This window comes from Brassica oleracea, chromosome C7, assembly GCF_000695525.1.
Source record: "Brassica oleracea var. oleracea cultivar TO1000 chromosome C7, BOL, whole genome shotgun sequence".
Lineage (NCBI taxonomy): Eukaryota > Viridiplantae > Streptophyta > Magnoliopsida > Brassicales > Brassicaceae > Brassica > Brassica oleracea.
The window spans coordinates 7,545,721-7,570,385 of NC_027754.1; the positions used below are offsets into that span (position 1 = coordinate 7,545,721).

Consider the following 24,665-nt stretch of genomic DNA (forward strand, 5'->3'; position numbering starts at 1 on the left):
GAATAAATTTGAGAGTAGGAAAAACACCAAAACAAATAAGGATATTAAACAATCCTTGCCAAAGGACCGTCAAAGAGCCTCACTATATTGCTCCAGCGAAAAGAACCCATAGGCGACAATGACAGATCCAAAGCTTGAGACCTATTTATACTGCTCCGTAGAAGCGGAGCCACATAGATTGCATGGATGAACCGGCTCTTGAGATGCAATCTATCCGTCCTAACTTAAGAGAATAAGAAGAAAATTGACGATGTGGACGACTTCTACATCTGAGGCAGATAAGGAACAGGTTGATGAACCACCTGCCAAAATGAAAAATGACCAGATGTGTATCAAGAACAAACCAAACAAGTAACAAAACCAAACCTGAGAGAATTGAGAGAATTTTTGTCCAAAAAAATAGAAAAACAGAGAAAAGACCGAGAGAATCCAGATCTACACCAAAGAGGTCCAAACAAAGAGACTCATCCTTAGCTCTGTCTCTAGGCCCTTACTTTTCGGATTATGTTATCAATGTAACATATCGTCGGATTGCACCAAAACTAGAAGGAAAGAGACCACTACCAAAGGAAACAAAACTATAAAACAAGACAGATCTCAAAAGAAAAAGTCAATGACAACTACAAACAAATGAAAAGCACAGATCCGACGCTATGGAAACCGCCTAATCATATTTATCTTAAATTTGCATTACATCAGAGGTCCACAACTATTCTATATTGACTATTAATTTTTTAATTAAAAAATTACTATCATTTGATATTCAATACATGTCATCTAAATAAATCAATTTTTTCTTTTTTCCTAAAATTTTCTCATATCTGCAGTTTTTGATTTTTAATAAGAAAGTGATTTCTAAACGAAGTACGAGATAAGAATTTTGGTTAAAACACTGAAAAAAATATTATCAAATTCTAGAAGCTTCTTCTCAACTTCATAACTATATTTTACTTGGCATAGATTGATAAAATTTTCACTCTCTCGTGGCCGCTGAGAAAGAAAAATTGAAGTTGCAAACAAAATCTGGTACGGTTGGGAACTTAATATTTTTGTTGGTTTAAAGATTGGTTTACGTCTATTATTTTGATGGACTAAACCAGTTTGGTCTTCAGCTTCTCAAAACTTTAGGGAGATGGGCTGGATAAGTTTTAATGAAGCCCATCAAATACAAATTAGCGGACAAAACCACGGACTATCTTGTTAGCCAGATAAAATACAAACTAGAGCTGGATCCGCCCGGATGGATGTTTTTTTTGTTTACGTAATGTAACTAAATATTTTTATACTATTATATAATCTATAAAAATTATAATAAAATGGGGACAAAAATACATCACATAATACATATATTGCTGTTATATAATTCCACTAATAGTAAAAGTAAAATGATTTATATAACTGTAAATGTAAATATCACGCGAATATTTGTTTTTATTTAACCGATATCATTTTTTTTACCTGATATCGAGTTGGCTAGTGGTAAAGGAAATGCTAGTAGCCTTTCATTGCCGGGTTAGATACGCGTTGGAAAGAATTATTTACCACATTTGGGTTCCTAGTAAAAAAAGAAACCACTTTTTCATTTTTTAGGAATATACTTTTGTTTTCTATATATATATATATATATTCACGTATTATGTATTTTTTATTATGAAATTATGCATAATAATTAAAAAATATTTTTTTAGTTTATTTTTAGTTTATGTGTGTGTTTTCCGTAAAGTAACATATTATGCGAAAATAATATTTGAGATGTTTTGATAGGTTTTTGGTCATAAATGATAACTATATTTAAATTTCCAACCCGTTATATAAGTAGTCTTAATTTTTAATTTCCGATATATAAAATATTCGTCATGCATTTTTAGTAAAATATTTATATTATACTTATTAAAATGAGTAATTTGTTAGAATGAGTAATTGCATTTCTTGTATTTATATTATTATCAAATTAATTTTATTTTAACTTATTGACTTTAACATTTTATTATATGTAGGATTTTTATTTTATTTGAACCTTTTTTTAGAATATTGTTATCTTGTCTAAATGTTTTTCTTTACATACAAAACTTGAAGAATATTTTTTTGAAACTTTCCCTATTACAATTTTCTCATACGAAAAATCTTAGGACTTTTTAATTTTTTTAATACTAATACTTAAATGTACATGTTATTACCAAATCTAATATTTCAAATCCTTATTAAAGAAAAATAATTTAAGGTAAAATTCAATAGAACATATGTAATATCATACATAATTTAAAAATAATTTTTTTAATAGCATTTTAGTTATATATATCTTAAACAATATCGTCAATTAAATAGATTAGTCAAATTGGTTATTTGAAAAATTGAATTAGGTACAAATTTAGAAATGTCAAGTAAAATAGATCTTTTTAAATATGTTCTCATTATTAAGTTTTTATTCTCAAATACGGCATATCTTTTTAATTTTTTAAATATTGTTAATTGATTTCATTAACAATAAAATTTTGAAAAATGTAATAAACATTATTTAATAGAGGATAATATCCACGAATTTATGGAAAGAGGTTTTCTACTTTACATATTAATGTTTATAGTATTAATGTGCATTAAGTGTAATAGTTATCATCAATTTGTTGTGGAATAGATTTAGAAAAAAAATAATTTAGATTTAAGTTTATTAATTACTTCAGTGGCATTGTATTGTAATTAAGTTGTAATTCTTAGGGTTATTTCTTATTTGTACTTCTATTTTAGTAAAGTAGATGTGTCTGTTGATCAGGCAAAAGTATACGAGGACAAAATCAACATTAGTTGTATAACTTGTATTCCAAAACTGTTACAAGAAAAAAAAGATCAAGCGAGAGTATCACTGGATGTTGCGAGAAGGAAATCTATATTATAATAGTTGGTTTTTTGCTCATTCCTCAGCACCACGTCAGCGTTTTGTGGACTCCACTTTTTAAAAGTGTGAAAAAGTGTCAAGCCTATGCTCGAACCCGGGTTATTGAGATATAAACACCAACATTTATACCACTAAGCTAAATGATACTTTGTACACTGATTGGCTGAACCTAATATATATTTATGAAGGTCGGAAGCCCTTGCTTCTTTGGCTTCCTCTAAAGGTCGGACCTAGAAGTGTATTATGAGTTTCATTTTTAAATGATATTCATCACGTTATATGAGAAAAAAAGCTCAAGTTTGCAAGAATTATAATTTTCCCACATTATAAAATGTTGTCGTTTAAAATGAGTTTGGGTTCTTTTCATTATTGTCTCAAACAAGTCTGAGTTACAGAGTTGCGCCGTGTGTCTGTTCGTAATCTATTTTTTCACTGGTGAACTCTTCATGTCTCCATCTTAAATCGCTTGATCATAAATGTTCCTGATTTGTAGCCCCTCTGTAAACCCTATATATATGATTCTCATCTTTAATGAACCCAATCTGCATCTCCACAAAACTCATTCTCAAATCTTTATTTTACAGCTTAAAAGAAACCACAATAACCCAAACAATAAAAACACCAAAAACTAGAATCCCCAAAAAGACGAATCATTAATGATCACCTCTCTTTTTGTCTAATCTTACAAATAAACATCAAAACAAATATATACCAAACCAATCAACTCAACTAAAACTCAACGACACATACATTGAGCCAGCTAAACAAATACAAACTACGCGACCAACTATTTAACAATTTACAAACTTACTTTCGCAGATGCTTACGAAGAAGACAAAGACGACAACCAAGATCAATGAAATTACCTAAACAAAAAAGCAGAGTAAGTTACAAACTCTGATAAATACAACTAACAATGATTTTTGTTTACATATTACCCATCAAATAAAAGAGAAACAAACACGGCCACACCAGGAGATACAAGAGACAATCCCAACAGACACAAAGGCGGCAACAATATCTCCACCTGCTCACTCCTCTTGTCTTATGAAAATAGCTTACATACTCAATGTCAACAGGTCAATGCTATTGTCTTCTTATGAGAAATACATATATTCGTTTAAAACCCATTAAGATTCAAATACTAATTGTCACTCATTTTATAGTTATTTCTACAAGTCTTCATGTATTTGTTTAAAGATCTGGTAAAAAAAACAAGTTAAAAAAATATATATAACCAACATAATAAGAATAAAAAAAATTATTACTTAATACACACGACTTACACAACTAAACTGGAGAAAAAAATATCCAGAAACAAAATATACTCTCAATAACCTTAATATAATTTATATAATCTCAACAGTACAAGTAACAAATTAAAAAGACAAAAAAACAATAAGTCTCAGTGAAACAGCAAGCAACACCACGAACTATATCAATCACATTACTAACACAGTTTAGTCTTTCATGAGTGGAGAACAGTGCATACACAGTTCATCATCACAACTCTAACCTTATAACAATAAAAAACTTGAAAAACAATGACCAACCCAAAACGCAAAATTCACAGCTACAATAACCTTAACAAATATTGAGATGAAACAAGAAATCTTTCCACAACCCCGCGCACGCAATGCCCCTAGTGCCATTAAGATTCCCCCATCTTTGAATTTGGATCATTTGGTCTAAACCGCATGTTTCTTTGGTGAAGAAGTAAAATAAAAGGAAACATGCATGGGCTATCTTAGATCTTCTCCAAAAGTAAATTTGAAGTTTCAAGGTGTTTTTCTAAAAAAAAAAAATTTGAAATTTAACTTCAAAATTATTTGTAATTTACATTAAGATTCTTATATTTGTCATAATTAATATAAATTCATAATTTTTTTATAGATCACTAGCACATATATATAAATAATACAGTAATATTACTTAATAAAATCTTACACTAAAATATAAAATTATAAATAGTAATACATAATTATTTATTAAAGTACAAGCAAAATATCACATTATTCCATAAAAGTATTTCCGTAATGATCTAGTTTCGATTACAAAAAAAATTGTTTAGACAATATTTTAGAGGTTCCAGAGCAAATTTACTAGACTATTAGTGTTGTAATATTTAAATTTGTACAATAATTACGTCTTCATGTATCTTTTCAAAAAACTTATTTTATTAAGTTTTTTTGTAATATTTTTGTTATCTAATTCTAGTTTTACAATATTATAATTTTTTTAATTATTTAATTTTACGTGTAAATTTTGAATTTAGAAAAATAAATTTGAAATATTTATGATATAAAAAAATTTTAAAGATTAAAACGATAAATGAGAAAATACTTAAGAATCATATATGTGATATGTAATTAAGTATAAGAACCAAAATGCAAATAAAAAAGTTGAAACTTCAAATTTGTAGTTTTGAGTAGTGAAACTTCAAATAGAGTTTAAATATGAAGTTTCGTTTCTTAAAACTCTAAATTTGAAGTTTTAAAGTTCTTTTTTGGAGAATAAAAAATTTTATATTTGAAGTTATAAAGTTTCGTTTTGAGATGCTCTTATGGAACCGTGTCCAATACTGAGAGTGGAGAAAAAGAAGATGTGTAACAGGTCGGAGTGATACTACTTGAGATCATTACATGAAAAAGTAGCAGCTGCAGAAATGGAAAGTTTGAAGCTTCAGGTCTGTTTTGTTTCAGTCAGAACCTTTTTTATCTTTGTTAATCCCATATAGCTCACAGGTTCTTTTGCAGCTGGAGAATTGCTTAGTTTCAGGTCAGATGAAGCAGCAACACTGTTAGATCATATATGCTCACGTGGGTCGCTGAGCAAGGAAGACAAAAGAGTTTGCCTTCTACTGCTGTCTTTGTGTAGATCAGGGCAAGCGACCAATCTAACACAGTTGTAAGGAATCTACAATACACATAGTGGGAATCATGAAGCTTCCGCGAGTGCAATATAAAAACGAAAAATCCTCAGGAGAATGTAGCTAACAGAGAGATAAAACTGTAGAAACAGATGGACAATGACGTAAGACTTGAAGTCGAGATATGAACTAACAAGTCAATATGTAACTTTCAGTTTCATTAAAAGTGAATAATAGGAATGAGCAGAACAAAATATCAAGTTTTATATTAAAAGTTACAGAGAAAACTATCGAATGAAAAATTAAAACCTTAGGGCTTGTAACAAAACTTGTACTACAAGTTACAAACGTCCCAACCTATAACTCGTACGGAGCTCTCCTGCACAGAGGACACGAGTTTTGCCGACGCAGCCACTCAAAGAGACAATCTTGATGAAAAACATGCAAACACTGAGGCAGTTCAATGATGTTCTCACGAGTCTTGGACAAGTCATCAATACAAATCGAACACTGAGTCTCGTTTTTCCCAACCAAATCTCTGGATTTAACTCCCTGTTCTTGAGACAACCTCTGAAAAACTTCACTAGAAGCACCTCTCGACGACGACGGAGGAGTGTGAAGAAAATCAGGCGGCGGCAGTGGAGGCATAAGCGTCCTCTCTCTGATCAGTTTGACATTGACCGATACGAAAACAGGTTGTTGTTGTTGAAGAGAAGAATCAAAAGCAAATTGCTGATTGATATCAAGAGCGATTTTTCTGCCCAAGTATGGAGACTCAGGAACATGTTCGTCACGAAGGAGCCCAGCGAGCTGACGTGGCGTGAAGCCGCGGCCACGTGGCCTCAAGCGGATGCGACGTGATCCTAAAACAGTTACCGCTCCAGTTTCGTGTTGGATCAATTCGTCTAGATTAATCTGGACTGTGTTGGTAACCCACATCAAGTGTCTCGGTAGGTTCGACACCCTCGTGTAGACTTCAGCTCTATGAATTTCGATTTCCATGGCCGAACACGAAGCAGAGGAATTAAAGACAAGAATAAACTGGGATTTTGAAGATGATTTGAAACGGGATTGATGCAAAAGAAACAAGAAAAATTTGATTGAAAGTAAACCCTAAATTTGAGAGACGAACACGATGAAGATTGTTGTTGCTCTCTGCAAAGAGAGTGTGGTTTATATAGAGAGAGTGTGATGTTGTGAAGCTTAATGCAGTTTTTTCAATGTTTCCTTTTTTTTTTTTTTTTCTTGTCAACTACGTTACAAACTCATATTGAACTATAAACCACGCTGGGAAATGTTGATCCATGTGAACGACGAAAGACGTTTGTGTCCTGACACTGCGTGCTAGGTTATCCACCTTTGTATTTTGCGTTCTTCGTACATGAATAATCTCTGATCGTATGAAATTCTATTTCAGACTCTTGATATCTTCCAAATAACTTGCAAAAGCTGGTTCGTTCGCCAATGTTTCCTTTTCAAAAACTAGATTATTGGGTTTTACCGTTTTGCCATTGGTTAATTTCCTTTTTCCTAATTCGGTCATTTAATGATGATCCTTTTGGTTATTTTCTTTTTTAGTTTTTTTTTTTAAAAATCTGACCGTTAAAATAATAAGGAGATAATGAAAGAGATTTGGTTTATGTTCTTTCCTTTCTGTAGAGAAATAATTTTATTTTGGCTGACCGAGTAAGAGAGAGATTTTGTAATAAAAGTTGTGTAACCTAGTTTTTTTCTGACTAAAGTGTAACCTAGTTTCAGGCTCCTATTGGTGACCTGTTGTATTAGAATTGAGTCAGAATAAAAGTTACGACTTTATGTAAAAGTCGCTGTAAAAATTACGTGGTAGAAACTGTAGATTTATGCAGTGAATTCGCTGTAAAAATATAAATTATTATAATTTTAAAATTATTGATTGGTAATATTTTTGATGTATAAGTTGCAACATATATAATTTTTAAAAATAACGAATACAATAATAATAATAATATTTATTATAAATATAATCAAATAATTGTTTATAAACATCTTTGACTAATGAGTAAATAGGTATTTAAGTTATTTGAAAACATTTTATGAATTCCAAAAGCTAAACGTGAGATAGTGGGCGTATTGAAAAATATAAAATTGTTAAAAACTAAAATATAACGTAGGATAACTAACATAATACAAAAAAAAAAGTAACTCAACCTCTGATACATTGAATTTTGCTTGATGTTGAGTTAAGAGTTGAGTTATCGATTTTTTAAAAGGAATAATTCAATGATAATACATTATAACTCAAACATTAACTCAAAAAATTAAAACAAACTTATGGTTGGTAACATTTTTGAGTTATGCTCCTAACTCAAACTTAATCAAGTCTAACTCATATCACCAATCAAAATCTCATAGTGTAAATTTGAGCATTGAATGTGTCTTTGATGTATGTATTCACGAGAACCGAAGAAATCATAAATCAATTTATGCAAGTTAGATTTATTAGGCCGTGGGCAAACTACCCAGGCCAGAATCAAAAGAATGAACCAAATCAAATCAAATTAGAAAATATCAAACTGAATCTAATAATCAAACAATTTTTAATGGTTTTATTTCCATATCTGAATATTTGAACCGAATCAACAATGTGATGGGTATTTGAATATATAAAATACAGTTTTTATATTTAAAAGTATTAATTATACTTAAATTTTAATAAACCAAATCTGTAAAAAATAATGTATGATCAGATATTTGTATCAAAAAATGTTTGGAAATAAATAAATTTTGATTATCTAAAATTGTTCAAAATTATTATGATATATTCTTTAAAATATCCAACATAATTTGTATTACCCGATATTTTATCAAACCACGTAAACTAGATGTGTTTTACATTAATTACCTAAAATTATCAAAAAAACAATCGAACTAAGATTGAAATAAACCCAATTTTCTTTTGGGTATTGATCAGTTTTTAGATTTTGTATGTAAACCAAACACTATTCAAACCAATTTTCACTGATTTGTCAGTTTTTGAATGGATCCTAAACACCTCTACATGACTATCCAATAACGGGATCGAGTGAAACGACTTTGTCACTTGCTAATAGAGCACAAAATCATGATCAATCCCAATACCAATTATGGGGAGAAAATCAACTTGGATTGGAGCTACTCGTTGTAAAATTAAAATTAGGTATTTCAGTCCGTCGTGGTTTTCAATTACGAAAAAGAAAACCTCGTGCTAAAAAGCGTTGCAGGCCTCAGCCCCCATACATGGCCTTACGACTTAGCAATAACCTAACTTAGCGGTGACATGTGTTTTTAACCCTACCCAACCGCATGCATTACGCCTAGTTTTGAACATTAAATTTTAGTAAAAAGTCACCATATTTTGAATTTGAACAAGAGACCTCGTCCGTGAAAGAAATGAAATATAACCAAGGTATATTTTTTTGATCAGAGGTTGAATCGACCAAGAGTAAGGGATTTCTGAGGTTTATATGGAGGAAAGTAGTATCATGGCCGTTTTGGCTTTATACCATTTTGATGACAAGGAAAGAGCAATCTTATCTTTTCAAATCTAAGATCAACACAAGGATAGATCAGGTTCTCTGAGTTTGTAGAAAAGCTTAAATCTGAGATCAAGAATGGCGCGCCTATTCAAAGGAAATTTGAACTAGACAAGCTCAATAGGAAAGGAAATTTCAGTCTATGGAAGCACAATCTACTAGCTCAACCAGAGCTCATATTAAGTTCTTGAACCAGCCTCAAAGCAAGTTCAGTAGTCTGAATGTACTGCGGTAAAAGAAACAGAGTGGAAACCTAATAGTAAGGCTATATAAAGGCACACTGCTGAGATCAAGAAAGTTTTGAATAGCAGAAATAGAATCAACTAGAACTTTAGGGATGGACACATATTTCAGAGACGAGGTCAAAGGCACATTGATCTTGTCTCTAGTCAAGTATAATCATCAAGGTTTTTGCAAAGTTTTGACACAAGTTAAGCCAATTCATACTCCAGCAGATTCTCATTTTAAGCTTAAGAGTCTGTGGCTAATGAAGAAAGAAACAGCTTTTGCTCTTGTTTGGTTCGTCTGATCTCCTTTGATCAAGTTATGCAACAAGTTTTCATAACGAGATGATTTAATCATTATAAGCAAATTCAGAGGATGAACCAGATCAGTCTTTTCCGATTAAAATAGAACACTCTTAGTTCCTGATAAAAGAATGAATAAAATATAAAATCTATCAACTTGATTAAGACAGAAAACTAAAAGATAAAAAGATTTTGCAAAACCTGTTCGTGGCACTAGCAAAACTTTCCTACAAGTTGATGATTCTCTGAGAGAGATTTATGTACATCACTCTCTCCTAAGTCTTTAATTCATTCACTTACGGTAATCTTCAAGTAGAAAGTTCTCATAATCTGTCCCTTTCAGTGTCGTCTGAACCTCGTTCCAATTCTGCACGTGCTGTGACAAAGGACCGTGATGAATCTTTACTTGTCGACTCTTTAAATTGAGTTTAGGAACCTTTAGAAACTCTTGCACATCGTCTAGTCTCTGCAAAAGCGATAAAAAGGGACAGTCAGTCTAAGAAGAATGCATTGAAACTAGTTAGGAAACTTGTGTAACAAAGATGTTCTCACGGTTCGATTCTTGACAACATCTTCGTAATAGAGGAAGATATGGCGGGTGGTATTGAAGTAAGAAAGTGCGTTTGTAGTCATCTCTTGAACCTTCTTCAGATCACCTATTAAAAGGGTTGTGTTGATTACTGGTTTGTAGCGCGCCAATATCTCAGCCTGAAACCAGTTTGTTTCACACGTTTAGTTTTCACAGAACCAAATGTGCAAGACATAAGAGAGAGAGAGAAAAACCTCTTTAGGGGAATGAGTGTGGGACTTGTGAGTACCGTTCAATAGCTTAGCATCCCTATCGTAAGAGTTTGCCAGAACTGAAATCATCCGGCGCAAGAGGTTCCTCCTAAAGAGGAATATAGCTGAGACGCCTCTGGTTTTAAAGTATTCTACTATCTCTTCATGGTGTTTCATTAGACCCTATACACACGTTTCATCACCAACCACATTACAACATAAAAAAAAAAAAAAACATAACAGAGAAATCACACTGAAGACTATTGGGACTCAATTCCCCTTTTAAGAAGACCAGAAACATCAAAAATCAACCAAACACATATTTCAAGGAGACAAGTATAAACATAAATCAATCAAAACCAGAACCTTATCATTCCCTGAGACAAGTTCCCTACAAAAACTTTATCAGCTTAGAGTCAATCACAATGCAGTTCTTCCCTGAAGCAATGAAATCTCATTTCAGGATCTACCAGAAAGATTGTAGCTCAGCTCATATCTTCTAGATTCTAGACATAAAAAAAGGAACCACAGCACAAAGCATCTCATAGTTTAGGTTCTATCCTAAGGACATCAAAAATATATACTTCCAGCATTTAAACTATACCAAAACAGTAAGTAAACATTCTGTATAAAGCACAGGATAGAGTAGTAGCAAACAGATCTTTATCTTTTATTGCAATAAATGATTAAACATTTATAGACAGTTACCTGATTAAGCATCCACTTCAAGCCAACGGCAGAAGTACACTCATTCTTAGAAGCACTAGTCAACCAATCTAGATTATATACTTTGTCCAAGGTCTCGAAAATGGTCGACACATTAGCCCTCCTATCTTTAACCGAAAAGATCTCCCCGTTGGAGCTTATGTTAGTATGGTTGTTTAGTAAAGTCTCAAACCAGCCGCTACCAGATCTCTGCATGGAGAGAATCGCAAAATACCTAACCGGATTGCAAGAACACTCCTCCCTAACACACAAATCAACACACACCCCATTAGAACCAAGAACCAAAAGAAAGCTAATGAACACTCTCATTTTACCTGCTATATGTCTTGGGTTTAGGATAATGAACATATGGAATGTCCCATGGTTCGATGTTAGGCTCAGGACAAGGCCTCTCAAACACTTCAACGTTCAAGAAACCAGCACTGGGAACGACGCCGATTTGCTTAAGACAGATTGAGCAAATGTAGACAGCACAGACCATCACAAAGGAGAGGACGACCATCCTCAACACAAGTGGAGATTTTTTAGGGAGCTTGAAGACAAAACTATCCTGCGATAAACAATACATTTACGAGCTTCTGTCAAGTGAGTTCTTTTTTTTTTGTTTTCTTTTGCTTGTTTTAGAAACAAAATTAAAGGGCAAACACACAACATGGGGCACCACAAAATTCAAAATTACGCAAGACCCAGATGCCGAAAGATTCGATTTTTACAGAAACCCATATCGAATCATATGAAATTCCTCAAAAATCAGCTACTGATTACTCCAGAAAAAAACCCTAATCCAGACTAGAAGAAGCTTAAAAGGAGGAAAAGCTTCAATACACGTTAAGCAAAAAGGTACCTTGGGGCTGAGAGAGTGTTCGTCGCCCATGGCTGCTTCCGTTTAGTGAGAGAAAGAGAGAGGAAGGAGAGAGAGAGAGAGATTTAGAAAGGAAGAGAAGAGAAAGGCAATGAATTATTATTCAGACACACTTACAGCTAAAGAATAAACACAATAATGTAAAATCGAAAACACAAAGTGGCTTTTCTCTGATTTGTTTTTGAAAAGAAACAATTTTTCTAAGAAAAACGAAGAAAAAACAGAGAAAATTTTCGATTAGAAGAAAAAACAATGATTAGAGAGGCCCGATAAACGTTGTTTGTGGAGCTTTTCTCTCTGTTTCCGTTGGTTGCTTCGAATTTACGGAGATGTTAATGGCACTTGCACTGGAGAAAAGAAAAACTTTGGAGAACCAAAAAAATAAAAATATTGAAAGCGCAAAGTTCGAGAGGAAAGTCTATTGAGCCCGAACACGACATCGTTTAGTGCGTTTCTGACATGCACACCATGGCATCTTCCATTTTTATATTCTTTTATATGATACTTAATTCTCATTTAATAAACGTATAAATTAGATTATAGTATTAGTTCAAGTAACGTGTGACCCATTCCATTTTTTTAGGTTTTTAGTTATTGGAATCTCGGATTCTGGGGTTAAAAGTTTGACTTTATCGACCTGATTAGCTTTCTTCCCTCTTCGTTTAGTTTAGGTTTCTCTTCTCTGTTGCAGTTCTCGTGTATAAGTAACTCCACAACCGACATACATTTTTCTTTTTGAAAAAGATTAATTAAAAATGCAAGAGAGAAAAGAAAATGTTTTACAGCGCCATGGCTATAGTTAAACCAATCAATTTTTTAACCCCATAATTTTAATTCCATATTTATGATCAAACAAAAAAAAACCCAGAAGAGAAGATTCACAAAGATTCAATCTTTCTTTATCAAAGACCCATCATCCGAATCGATTCGAATTTGAAATTGTTCTGTTCAGAAAGATCAGAAAAAAAAAAAAAAAAAAAAAGATCAGAAAGAGTCCATTTGGTGATACGAGTCAAGCAGTTAAAAGCAAAAATTAAAAAGTGTCTTCAGATCGTTTCACTATCCCCGATTATTTGTGGTGAGCCTAATTTGCATGAGTTTCGAAAGGTTTATCAGAGACTTTTATATGTAGCTGAGGATGAGATCTGTTATCTACCAAGTGGCAAAAAAGGAGAGCATCTTGGGATCGAAATTGGTAATGATGGAACCTCTTGTTCATCTCTTACCAAAGCCAATAGATCACACCGACTGCCAATGTAAGCCGGTTTTTAAATTGTCTCCTCCGAATCCTTATACTTGAATCACAATATCTTTCTATTATTTTAGAGGTTGAAGTGAGCATTGTCGAGAGATCTCAGCCAAATCGTCCATGCAAAAGGACATTCGTAGTGCAGATGGTCTCTTGATTCTGGAGCCAAATTATAAACAAGAATCAGTTTGACCTACCCAATTTAGTACCGGTCGCGAGTAGGGCTTTAATTGAGGATGAACAGCCGAGTTAGAAAACTTTGCTTCGGAATATGATATGCTCAAACTAATCCTATGAGCTACTCTGAATTTCACATGTGCATAGTGATCAAATTCACAGAGACTCTATGGACCACTCAATATCTATAAGTATTTGAATTAAGATAAACAATATTAGATTTAATGCAATAAAAGACGAAAAATGTGAAGGAGGTTGTAAACGATTAGAGAAAGCGCTAGATATCAAACAATTGCTAAAGATTTATGAAGTACATTTCTTGAACTCAAATCAATCCCTTCGTTGCACAAATAATCTATGTATAGATCTAGAATTCCAAATCTCTTTGCAAATTAGATCGATTCATACAAGTATTAAGAATTTTTTTGATAAGTTTACAAAATACTTAAAACTAATCACTTTGCATATATGTATTTTTCTCATCTAAGACTAATTCAAAGAATCAATTACATTTTCACATCTACCAATTATCATAAGATCTATATTTCAAGTTGTCAAGTTACATCTAGCATTAAGAACAATCCAAATGAAGAATATAAGATAACCTTATCAGTTATATCATTCTAACAATTCATCAGTCCTTTGAAGAACCCTAAATCTAACATATGTTTTGATCAGACATGATATCATAAACACAAATCATATTTTGAATAAACTGCATAAATAAATCAAAGAGGGAATTAAGGGAGCTTGAAATCTTATCTCTGTTGAGTTATGATATGTCTCTCCAAAAACTCTCTAAAGTAAAATAAAGCATAACCTAAACAATAACTTTGAATAGGTATAAAACATGTTAGGACCTTGATTGCAAATACGAGACTTTTAGGCCAAGCTGAGATTCTTGATACTTGATAAAACTCGCCGGGTTTGCATGTGCTCAATGGGTGTTGACTAACACCAATGATGGGTGTCGGTCGATACCATGCATCTCCAAATACGTGCTCCGACTTGGTCATTTCAGTTGTCATTCTCTCAATACTCGAAGGTGCTCCAAAATTTCCAATCTTGTCCAAAGTGTACCTAAACCTGCAATGGCTCTAAAACGATTTGAAACAAAAATTAAATACTCGAAAATAGAGCTTATATCATGGTGAAAATCCATAAAAACTATAATATATCAACTTCCCCATACTAATCTTTTGATCATTTTACAACATCTTCTCCTTTGTCCTTCAACTCTGAGGTGAGAACATCTTGAACCTTTACAAAAGGTTGTGAGAGACCTCTGCTTTGAATTAATGTCAAGGAATCAATGTCAAGTGAGGATCACACTTGATCCTTTCGTACTACAAATTCTTCTTACAATTTCCCCTAGACTTATGTGATGCACTAATCATGGCTTCTTTGACATTGTTCTTGTCACTTATGTCTTCCTAAGAAACATTTAGAGGCAAAGGAACATCAGTTACATCAACGCAGGAAGTTAGATGCATACCTCAGTTTTGTGGCCGAGCTTTGTAGAAGATATTCTCATCAATGTTTGCGAAGGATATTATGCCCTTTGACATGTCTAACTACTGCCCATATTGTAGCTAGAAAATCTCTTCACAAAATGAGAGGCATACTTGATCCACTACCCATCTCCAAAACCTGAAAGTAAACATGAATAATGCAGTTTCCAACTCCCACTTCTAGATTGTTGACAATACCATATGGAGATTTGGTGGAGAAACTTGCAAAGGTCATTGTTATCTTCGCAGCTTCTGTAGCAATACCTAATCTCTCAAAATATCCTCGGACATGAGACTAACTGTAGATCCTATATCGCAGAGGAATTCAACTCCTAATATAATGTAGAGAACTACAAACTTCCTTGGATCTTCCAACTTTTTCAGCTTCTTAACCTTTAAAAGTGCACTTCTAGCTTCATCAAACAGTGATTTGATCTCTTCCATAGATTCTATGGTGTTCTTGAAAAACTGCGTCAAGCAAAAATTATTCCAAACTTCCTCAAAGGAGACAGTATCATGAATCTCTTCACCCTCTTGTGGAAACCATCCAGTTCTTTTGCACTGATAGGCTCTTTCAGATGATTTGGCATGGCATGGCATTGCAAGGTATGACACCTTAGGTTAGTAGACCCTCTCCTCAATCGGTTTTGGCGTTTCAGAAATAACATGGTAGGCTCGTCAAGGAGTCGACCGACAGTATATTGGAGGTATCGCATGGCTCTGGATTGGATCAATAATTTGGTGTAGGTTTTTCTCATCTAAGATTAATTCAAGAAATCAATACCACTAGTATGACTTCTTCAACCATCTCTGCATATTTTTTTTTGCTTTCCGATTGGTTCGTTCTAAAGTTAACAACTCATGATTTGAGAGATTCAAAAGATGTATTTCCTTGTTGCTTCTAGTATTGATGTGCTCACATTCTGACAACAAAAGATACACCGCTTCTGATGAATAAATAGAAATTTCTATTTGTTAAATTGCGGATATAGTCCAAGCCATTGACATGCATCTAGTAGAGTTGAGCCTACAAATTCACCAATTATGAGTTAGGAGTATGCACCTGAAAAAGAAAAAAAAAAAGAACTATATGTAAACAGAAAAGTCCTGTTAGCCAGCATATTCTTCATGAACTATGTCTAGTCTCTGAACGGTCAACTTTATTTGAAAGAGACAAAAGTAATAAAAGAAAAGAACACTCGTAGATCATAAGAGAAGCCACCAATCTTAAATACTACTTCCTCCGTTTCCGAAAGTAAGATGTTTTAGATTTTTTTACTTGTTCCACAAAGATAGATTTTCTATATGTTTATTTTAAGATACTTTTTATACTTTTAAAAACCATTAAATGAAAATATTTGAATTGATTAAATTTCATTGGTGAAAAGTTATTGGAAAGTGTATAATAAAGTAAAAAAAAATTAAATTATAAATATTTATTGAATTCTTAATAAGCATGAACACTTTAGAAAATCTTACCTTCGGAAACAGAGGATGGGGGGTGCATCTCATTAACCACAATTATAATTAACTACAATTATAATTAAAGAAATTTTAGTTGACTGGGACTCCTATATTTTACAGGTAGCGTGGGAAGCTAAGACAATTGTGTTTGTACTGATGGTGAATATGAATGTATTATGGTGGATGATAAGCATATGGATAGAACATATACGATCAATTTCACAGAAATTTCATCCTACTTCCATTATAAGATAGGTTGCAAGATATGATCATGTATATAACCATTTATGTTTTGAAAGAAAAAACTCCCATTGAATTTTAGTCATTCACTACATCTCTATTGCTGGTTTATTGTATAATTTAGATACACGTAAATCTTATGTGATTAGGAATTTGTGAAGATCGTGAGCTTGCTCTTCAAATCCAACTTTCAAATCTGTACAATTTTCACTCCTTTACTGCCAAAAGTGAATTGGTCTTTTTGCTTGTTAATAGAACCAGTTTATTAGTCAAATTCATGTGTTGTTGACGTTGTATCTAATCTAAATGCTGTTGGTTTGACATTCCACAGAAAGAGAACTTTGCAATTCTTGGTATATAGTTTTGGTCTGTCTAGAGACGAGGCGCCGAGGAAGAAACACAAAGCCTACTTAAACGTATTTGACCGTTGCTTCCACGGTAAACACATGACGTGGCAAATGACGACGTACAAAAAGGCGCATAATAAACCGAGTTAACTAAAATACGCCGGAGGTGATCTGACGTGGGTGATAACAACAACCATCAGCGCAATCTCAAAGATCTCAAACTTTTTCGAGTGGTTCATAAAAAAATCACCAAATCTCTCTCAGAGTTTGTAATAAGGGAAAATGATGGGCGGGGGAAGGGTATACTGGGGGAAGAAGGCGGATAAGGAGATGGACGACGGAGGATGTAACGGCGGCGTGGTTGTGATGTTCGCTTGGAGTTCGATTAGCGAGAACCACCTCGCGAGTTTCGTTCATGTCTACTCTTCTCTTGGATGGAATTCGCTTGTTTGTCGCGCTGATTTTCTCACTGCGTAAGCGTTCCTTTTCGAATTCGATTCTCTCTATGAGTTTCAATTCCCCACAACTAGCAGATCGGGAATTTCCAATAGAGGAAGATGAATTGATTTGACCGATTAGATAAAGTGGAGAGAAGATTGTTGAAATTGAAAAAAAAATGATGAGAATTCGTTTTTGGATTGTTATCATTTGCAAATTTTGAAAGATTCCGTAGATAGCTTTTTGGATATTCCCATTTTGATTCCTTTTTATCGATTGAGATTCTCTTTAATTAGGTTTGCTCTTTTGTCTCTGTTTTTTCTTTTTTTTTTTTGTTTTGTTTTTCAGGTTTTACCCAGAAATGGCTCTCTCTCTAGCATTCCACCTTCTTTCTGACCTTGTTGAGGTTAGATTCGGACCAAACTTGTCTGTGTTTTAATTTCCTATTTAGATTGGAACTGTTTGTCACAATTATTTGCTTATGTTTGCGGTTTTCTTACTGGTTGCTGTGTTTATTAATTATTATTGTTCAGGAGCTAAGGACCAGACCATGTCCTGTTATCTTTCTAGCTTTATCTGGAGCTCCAAAAGCCTGCATGTACAAAGTCTTACAGGCATGTTTTAAAAGGATTAAATTTTCAGCTAATTTGTCTTCATCTTTATTTTATTTTTTCCCAATGTTATCTAAAAATGGTATACAATGCAGGTGATCATGGGTGATTGTGAAGCTCAGATTCATCCGGTGAGAAATTGTCTCCTATACAGTTTTAATTAAGTCATTAAATTTCATACGTATAGTGATGTTTGTTTCTTCTTGAGTTCGATTTCAACTCATCCATTGTTTTCTTATTTTTGAAGGATGATAGCCAGTTTGTTAGAAACTGTCTTTCTGGACATGTCTACGACTCTGGCCCATTGGATTTCACTAGTGATTTGAATGCGAAATTCGCACTTCACCCCACCATACGGCAAATGTCTGTGCCTTCAAGACTAGTATCTTGGGTGGCCAAAGGGGTTTCTTCTGGGCTTGATGGTTTATATCTTACAAGATTTGAATCCCAACGTAGTGAGTATTGGCAGGCCCTCTACTCATCTGTTGTAAGTATACCTTCTCTAATTATTGCTTCTCAAGTTGGTAGCTTCAAAAGATTTAATTTCCCTTCTGCGTTTTCCAGGAAATTGGAGCTCCATATCTCATTTTATGCTCCGATAATGACGAACTTGCTCCTCACCAAGTAATTTCAAGCTTCACCCATCAGTTGCAGGAACTGGGAGGAGAAGTTAAAGTTGTCAAGTGGAAAAACTCTCCTCATGCAGGTTAGTAGTCCGGGCATGTAACATGTTATGTGTCTCTTATGGCAAAATCTGAGTTTTGTTTATTATGTTTCTTTAGGACACTATAGGCATAACCCTATACAATACCGAGCTGTTATCTCCAACTTTCTAGAGAAAGCCATATCTGTTCACTCACAGAAAATCCGACAGCTTGGAGAAAGAGCTCACACGCAGGATGAGATCTCTGACCTAATATGCGACCTTCAGAAAGTAGCTGTGAACTCTAACCAAAGCCTAAGAAGAGTAGCAACTGGGCCAAGTGATCACTTTTTCTTACCAAGCTCAGCACCGTATCAAAGCAACAACAACAATGATGCATCGTCTTCACTAGAAGAACAGAGAGATAGATCTTCCTTCCGCCCGCTCCAACCAACGAGCATAAACGCTCACAGTGTTCTCGGGCAGTTCCTATTTGACTCGTGTGTTCCAAAAAACATCGAAGGCTGGGATATCAGATTTGGTGGTTCTCTCAACGGGCAACCGTATGCCACTTCAACTTCCCGTAAAAGCTCGAATCTTGGTTTCAAGAAACGCGTCCTCCGTTCAAGACTATGATGAACTTGGGTGGGAAACTGAGTAAGGTACATGCGTTAAAGTGAACCACGTGGGACGTAGTAGAGATATGTTTAGATGAAGGAGAGGGTTGTATAGAATGCGGCAAGATGTAAAATAGAGTGACGGTTACTACGACCTATCATACCTGAGAGTGAATCTTTGAAATGGTGCGAGTACAAGTATCAGAATAAGTCTGTAGATGGACATATCTTGTACTTGTGTTAATAAAACAACACTGTAAAATGTAAAAGTACACTAGTGTATGTTATTGTAAAGATTATAATGACTACTTACCTTATTTGTAGCGGAGAAATCTACCAAAATAACCTTGAACTTTAAAAAAAGCCAAAAAATCAGAATTGTATATAAGAAATTTAAATTTTTAACTTTTGAAATTTAAGCATTTTAATTTAACACCACGCGAGGGATAATTTTTAGTTGAAAACTTTATTTAATTGCATTTTCTCTTTATTTAAAGCAGGCGTGGACGTAAAATTCGTAACTCAAAGTCCGAACTGAATCCAAACAAAAACTCAATCTGTATCTGGTCCGAAATATTATAAATACCAAAGTGGGTCACGTAGGGTGTTACAAAACATATCCAAACTGAAAGTATTATTACCCGAATGTATAACCCAAAAATTAAAGTCCAAAATGATCATAAATATAAATATTTGATACATAAATATGCACTTCAAATATTTAATTCTATATTTATTTTCAATGATATCTAAAAATAAGTATTTAAATTTTAAATAAGTACCTTAAATATTCAATTTTATATAAATAAGTTTGTTTTTTATGTTTTGCTTTTAAATTTTGGATTTAACTTCTGATATATCAAAACCAAACCAATATAACCCGAATCCGAACGATATAAAGTTACTTTATGGGTTTTAGGATGTGATACAAATTAGAACCAAACCGATGTGTTATAGCCGAACCTGATCCGTATTTACAAATTTTCCAGAATGAGACCTATGATGTGATATAAATTAGAAACAAAAGTTCAAATAAGGATACATGAACGAAGCAAACTTAAAATGTGGTTTATGTATTGTTCACTTAATTTATATTTTATAAATATTGTACATGTTTGCTGGAATAACCCGTAAAACTATACTCATATAAATATCAATAATAACGTGTTTCATCATATCATTAAATATTAATAGTAACTAACTATTCATATTTATTTTATCAAATATATATATATATATATATATATATATATATATATTTGATTAACTATATGTTATTCAACATGTCTTTAAAGCGCAATATTATTTTTTACTAGGAGCATAACCCCCGCGCAAGCGCGGGGCCGGGTACCTTATTGATGCGTTGTATAATTTTGTGTACGATGAGACAACTTCTGAGTCACATATCATGATTACGTTGATATAATAATGATCGGCGAATTCAAATATGTTGATATTTTCATATCTTATCTTCGTAATGATTTGATCTACCATTAGCGTTATTAGCGATTTCATATTCAAAAGCTGAGGTTTATGAAGTTGGTTAGTGTTTACTTAAGTACTTTTTAGTATATAGATAAAATTGTGTAATGAAAAAGATATAGAATTTGGATTTAAAATTTTAACAATTTATACGAACAATAAATTAATTTTTTTCTTATATTACCCAAAATTAATTTCAAAAATATAGAATTGTAATAAACTCTTTATTAAATAAATTTAGAAAATTATATAGTTACAAAATTATTATTTTTTTTTTTTTTTACTCGACTTTTTTTAAAAATGATTTGTGGTGGAAAAAAAATCTAAAATAGGTCGATCAACAAATAAAATTTGGTATAGTTTTATAGCCCAATATAATAATTAAGTAAAAATTGGATTTTAAAATGTTTGGGCTTCAAAAGAACTGAGCCTTGAATATAAGTTTTGTATGATTCTGAGTAAATTGTTAGGTCGTTAACTCCTATTTTTTCGTGTTGGGAAAGTCGGTACAATTTCTTCGCTTGCTGTCGGTATTTAACGTTTTAAGTTTGTGAGATTGAAAAATGAAAATAGTTTTTAAACGTGATTGATGAGAGATTTGCTTAAATCAACCATCCACCCTCACAGAAAATTCTGGTCCTTAGCTTTTATTTACTGTTATTACATAACAAACCCGGATTAGAAACTGGCATCGTATAGGTAAATGGATGGTTGGATTCTGGTGGTGACAGTATGATCCGTGGTAGCATAGTATGATCCGTGGTAGCATGATAGGATCCGTCTTGGTTGTAGTTGTAAGCAGTTAGGTTTTAATAACTACTTGTTTTGTTCCATTATATTTTGGTTTAACATTTGTTCTTAGTTTAAATGATTTTATTTTATGCATAGGATGTTATTTTTTGTTAATTTTTACCAAGATTGCATTAGGTGTGAAAATAGTTTATTACAAAGGGATCAAATCATATAAAGCTATCTCTCCTAGGATTAAAACAATAAGAAGAATCAAAGGGACTTACATATCCCAAGATAAAACACTTTATTACGGTATTTATGCATACCTCTGAATTTCTCTCTTTAGTCTAGCAATCAATCATCTAAGTAGTATGATCCTGCAAGCTTTTGCTCTCTGTCCTTGGTGGACTCTAACTTGTTGATCCTTGGCCTGAAGTTACCAGTATCCGGATGAATATTGTTTTCCCAGTCTCGTTCTCCCCAAGCATATAACAATAATCTGAGAGGCTGTGAACTCTCCTTCCATTACATCCAGCTTGAAGTTTCCAAGTTTCTTACTCATGTTAGGGTACTTCTATCTTGCATAGGACTTGACTTTCCCTTCGCTCTCTTGTGGTTTATCAGAAACCTTTACAAAAAACAACACTAACAGTTAAGTCACAAACTCTCTTGACAAGAACCCATTAGTAAAGCCTTACCTTAAAGTTCAGAGACTCGTCTCTGAAACGCAAGTTTTCAGAGGGGACAAAACCGGATAAGAACACATTGATTCCTTCTCGAACAGAGAAGGGAAGAGTCACGACACCATAAGCTGTCGGCTTTCCGTACAGACAGCAAACGAAATCCGACAAGTAGTCAAGTACACTGAGGTCATGCTCCACCACAATCACGTAGCCGCAAAGAACAACATCATATTGTATTCAAGAACCAAAGAGATGATGGAACCAAACTTGTCATGTTTTAGGAGCGAACTTATAACTTCAGCAGCTTTGAGCCTTTGCCTCACATCTAAGAAATTATAAGGTTTATTAAACACATATATATATCTGGCTTCTTGAGGCAAACTGCAGCAATCGAAAAACGTTGTAGCTCTCCACCAGATACTTGGGTTGCTTCACGGTCCAAGAGGTGGTTCAAATCCATAGCATCACAAATCTCTGACATCATTCCTCTTTCGTCTAGCTTCTCAAGAACCATCCCAAGCGTACCTTTAGGAATTTTTTCATAGCATCCACATATTGTGGCTTCATAGCACTATAGCAGTCTGCACATAAGGAGAGACATCAAACTTGCTTAAATGACTGCTTCCTTGGAAACAAATATTATTTGAAATTTATGAGGCCTTAAATATTTTTAGTTTAATCTTACATAATTTTTTTTGACAATTTGGAGTATGACTTATGTATAATAGCTATTTAAAAAAAATTACAGGTTAAAACAAATGTTATTTAAAACTTAGAGGTCAAGGCAAATATTTCATCTGACTGTGCCCAGAACCGGACTTAATTGGCTTCTACTCTCTACCATACCTTTAGTTTCTCTTCTACAATACGGATGAAACTTTGAAGTTCTGATCCACAAAAGTGAGCCAAATTTCATGCCAATCAGGAGGATTCTGCACAATATGTAGCAGAAAGTATAAGTTATATCATATAACTTATATGATATAAGAGACATGTTCTATGCCCAAGAAGACATGTTTAATTTACATTGTATCTGCCAAGGTTTGGTTTGATTTTTCCTGCCCAAGATTTGGAGAGCTGTAGATTTCCCAATACAATTTGTTCCAACCAAACCTAGGACTTTTCCCGGTCTTGGCACTGGAACCCTACAAAATCAAGATATATATATTTCAGAGCCTTAAAAAACAAACGGTTAAACAGATTCCACAAGGAATTAGCTAACCTATGTAGTTTAAAACCATTGGAATTATAGCAGTGGATTGTATCTTTCTCCAAGTCTTTTGGAAGGTTGATGATCTGAATAGCTTGAAATGGGGATTTTTGTGATTTCACATCAGAAAATTTCACTTAGTTAGTGTAAGGGTGACACATGCATCGTAAGAATATATATAGACTATGTAGTACGTACCTTCAAGAGATACCACATCCTATACAAAGCTCCTCAGACAAGAAAGCAGTGTTGGAAGTAGGAGTCACCTCGATACAAAGTTTCCCTAGTGAGATGCACACAACAGGTCAGTTTATGCACAAACAAGTTTCATACTGAAGTCAGGAACGACATGAAAGGAGCCTTTGCCCGATAATGAGACGAAGAAACGTACCAGTCTTGACGACAGGACAGCTCTTCCTGCACTCTTGGCGGCATTAATCTAATAGATCTTTTTATCGAGCTACTTAAAAGTGTTACAAAACCTCTTTTTCGAGTTTGAAAGCTTCTTGAGGTACATCAACTCTACCTATGGTTTTCATTCTCTTCTTATCTGCCGCATGTTTTACACCTTTCACATCAAATTTCATAAAAAAATAGAAGTAAAAAGTCATTTATCCCTTCGGCTTACTTTACACACTGGTGACATTGTGATTAACACATTGGTTGCAGGCTTGCAGCGGAGAGATGTGGGAGATCTGTTTAGTTTTTTTGCTGCAGCGAGTGCAAGACATATAGTACCAGCCATTGACATATAGTACCAGCCATTTTGGCTTTTTGGCTCAAGGACTCAACAATCCAAGCCTTGCAAATAAAATAAGCTTCATGTGTGTTCACCAAGAGAAAAGATGTACCATTTAATATTATAATTTAAAAGTGAAACAGATTTAAACTTTGTTGGAAGCCTATTAGGAACCTGGTCGTTGAAGTTGGAGAGAAAGTTGTTGAGATTTCCAATCGAGCTCCTTTCTTTTGCGTCCACGACCTCCTTTCTTCTCGAGCTCGGATTTTCGGGTCTCACCTTCTATTCCATTCTAGCAAAGCACGCTAACTCAATTA

At 33.5% G+C, this 24,665-nt stretch overlaps 3 protein-coding genes and 1 pseudogene across 3 annotated transcripts; 1 reads left to right on the top strand and 3 right to left on the bottom strand.

Annotated features, from left to right (window-relative positions):
* Window positions 1-6,116: 6,116 nt before the first annotated feature.
* Window positions 6,117-6,761, bottom strand: LOC106305596 (RING-H2 zinc finger protein RHA4a-like). Its single transcript, XM_013741950.1, has one exon. It carries the CDS (start codon window positions 6,759-6,761, stop codon window positions 6,117-6,119), a length of 645 nt encoding a protein of 214 aa, XP_013597404.1.
* Window positions 6,762-9,893: 3,132 nt separating this feature from the next.
* Window positions 9,894-12,597, bottom strand: LOC106303833 (nodulation protein H-like). Its single transcript, XM_013740168.1, has 6 exons — window positions 12,188-12,597; window positions 11,658-11,893; window positions 11,326-11,584; window positions 10,621-10,800; window positions 10,390-10,545; window positions 9,894-10,303 (listed from the first exon to the last, which is right to left on the bottom strand). The coding sequence occupies exons 1-6, from the start codon at window positions 12,215-12,217 to the stop codon at window positions 10,130-10,132; spliced, it is 1,035 nt and encodes a 344-aa protein (XP_013595622.1). The 5' UTR covers window positions 12,218-12,597; the 3' UTR covers window positions 9,894-10,129.
* A 4,809-nt stretch (window positions 12,598-17,406) lies between these two features.
* LOC106301217 lies at window positions 17,407-19,825 on the top strand. Its single transcript, XM_013737566.1, has 7 exons — window positions 17,407-17,666; window positions 17,980-18,037; window positions 18,165-18,245; window positions 18,338-18,373; window positions 18,490-18,729; window positions 18,807-18,948; window positions 19,025-19,825. The coding sequence occupies exons 1-7, from the start codon at window positions 17,476-17,478 to the stop codon at window positions 19,519-19,521; spliced, it is 1,245 nt and encodes a 414-aa protein (XP_013593020.1). The 5' UTR covers window positions 17,407-17,475; the 3' UTR covers window positions 19,522-19,825.
* A 2,301-nt stretch (window positions 19,826-22,126) lies between these two features.
* Window positions 22,127-24,374, bottom strand: LOC106302486 (annotated as a pseudogene).
* Window positions 24,375-24,665: the final 291 nt, after the last annotated feature.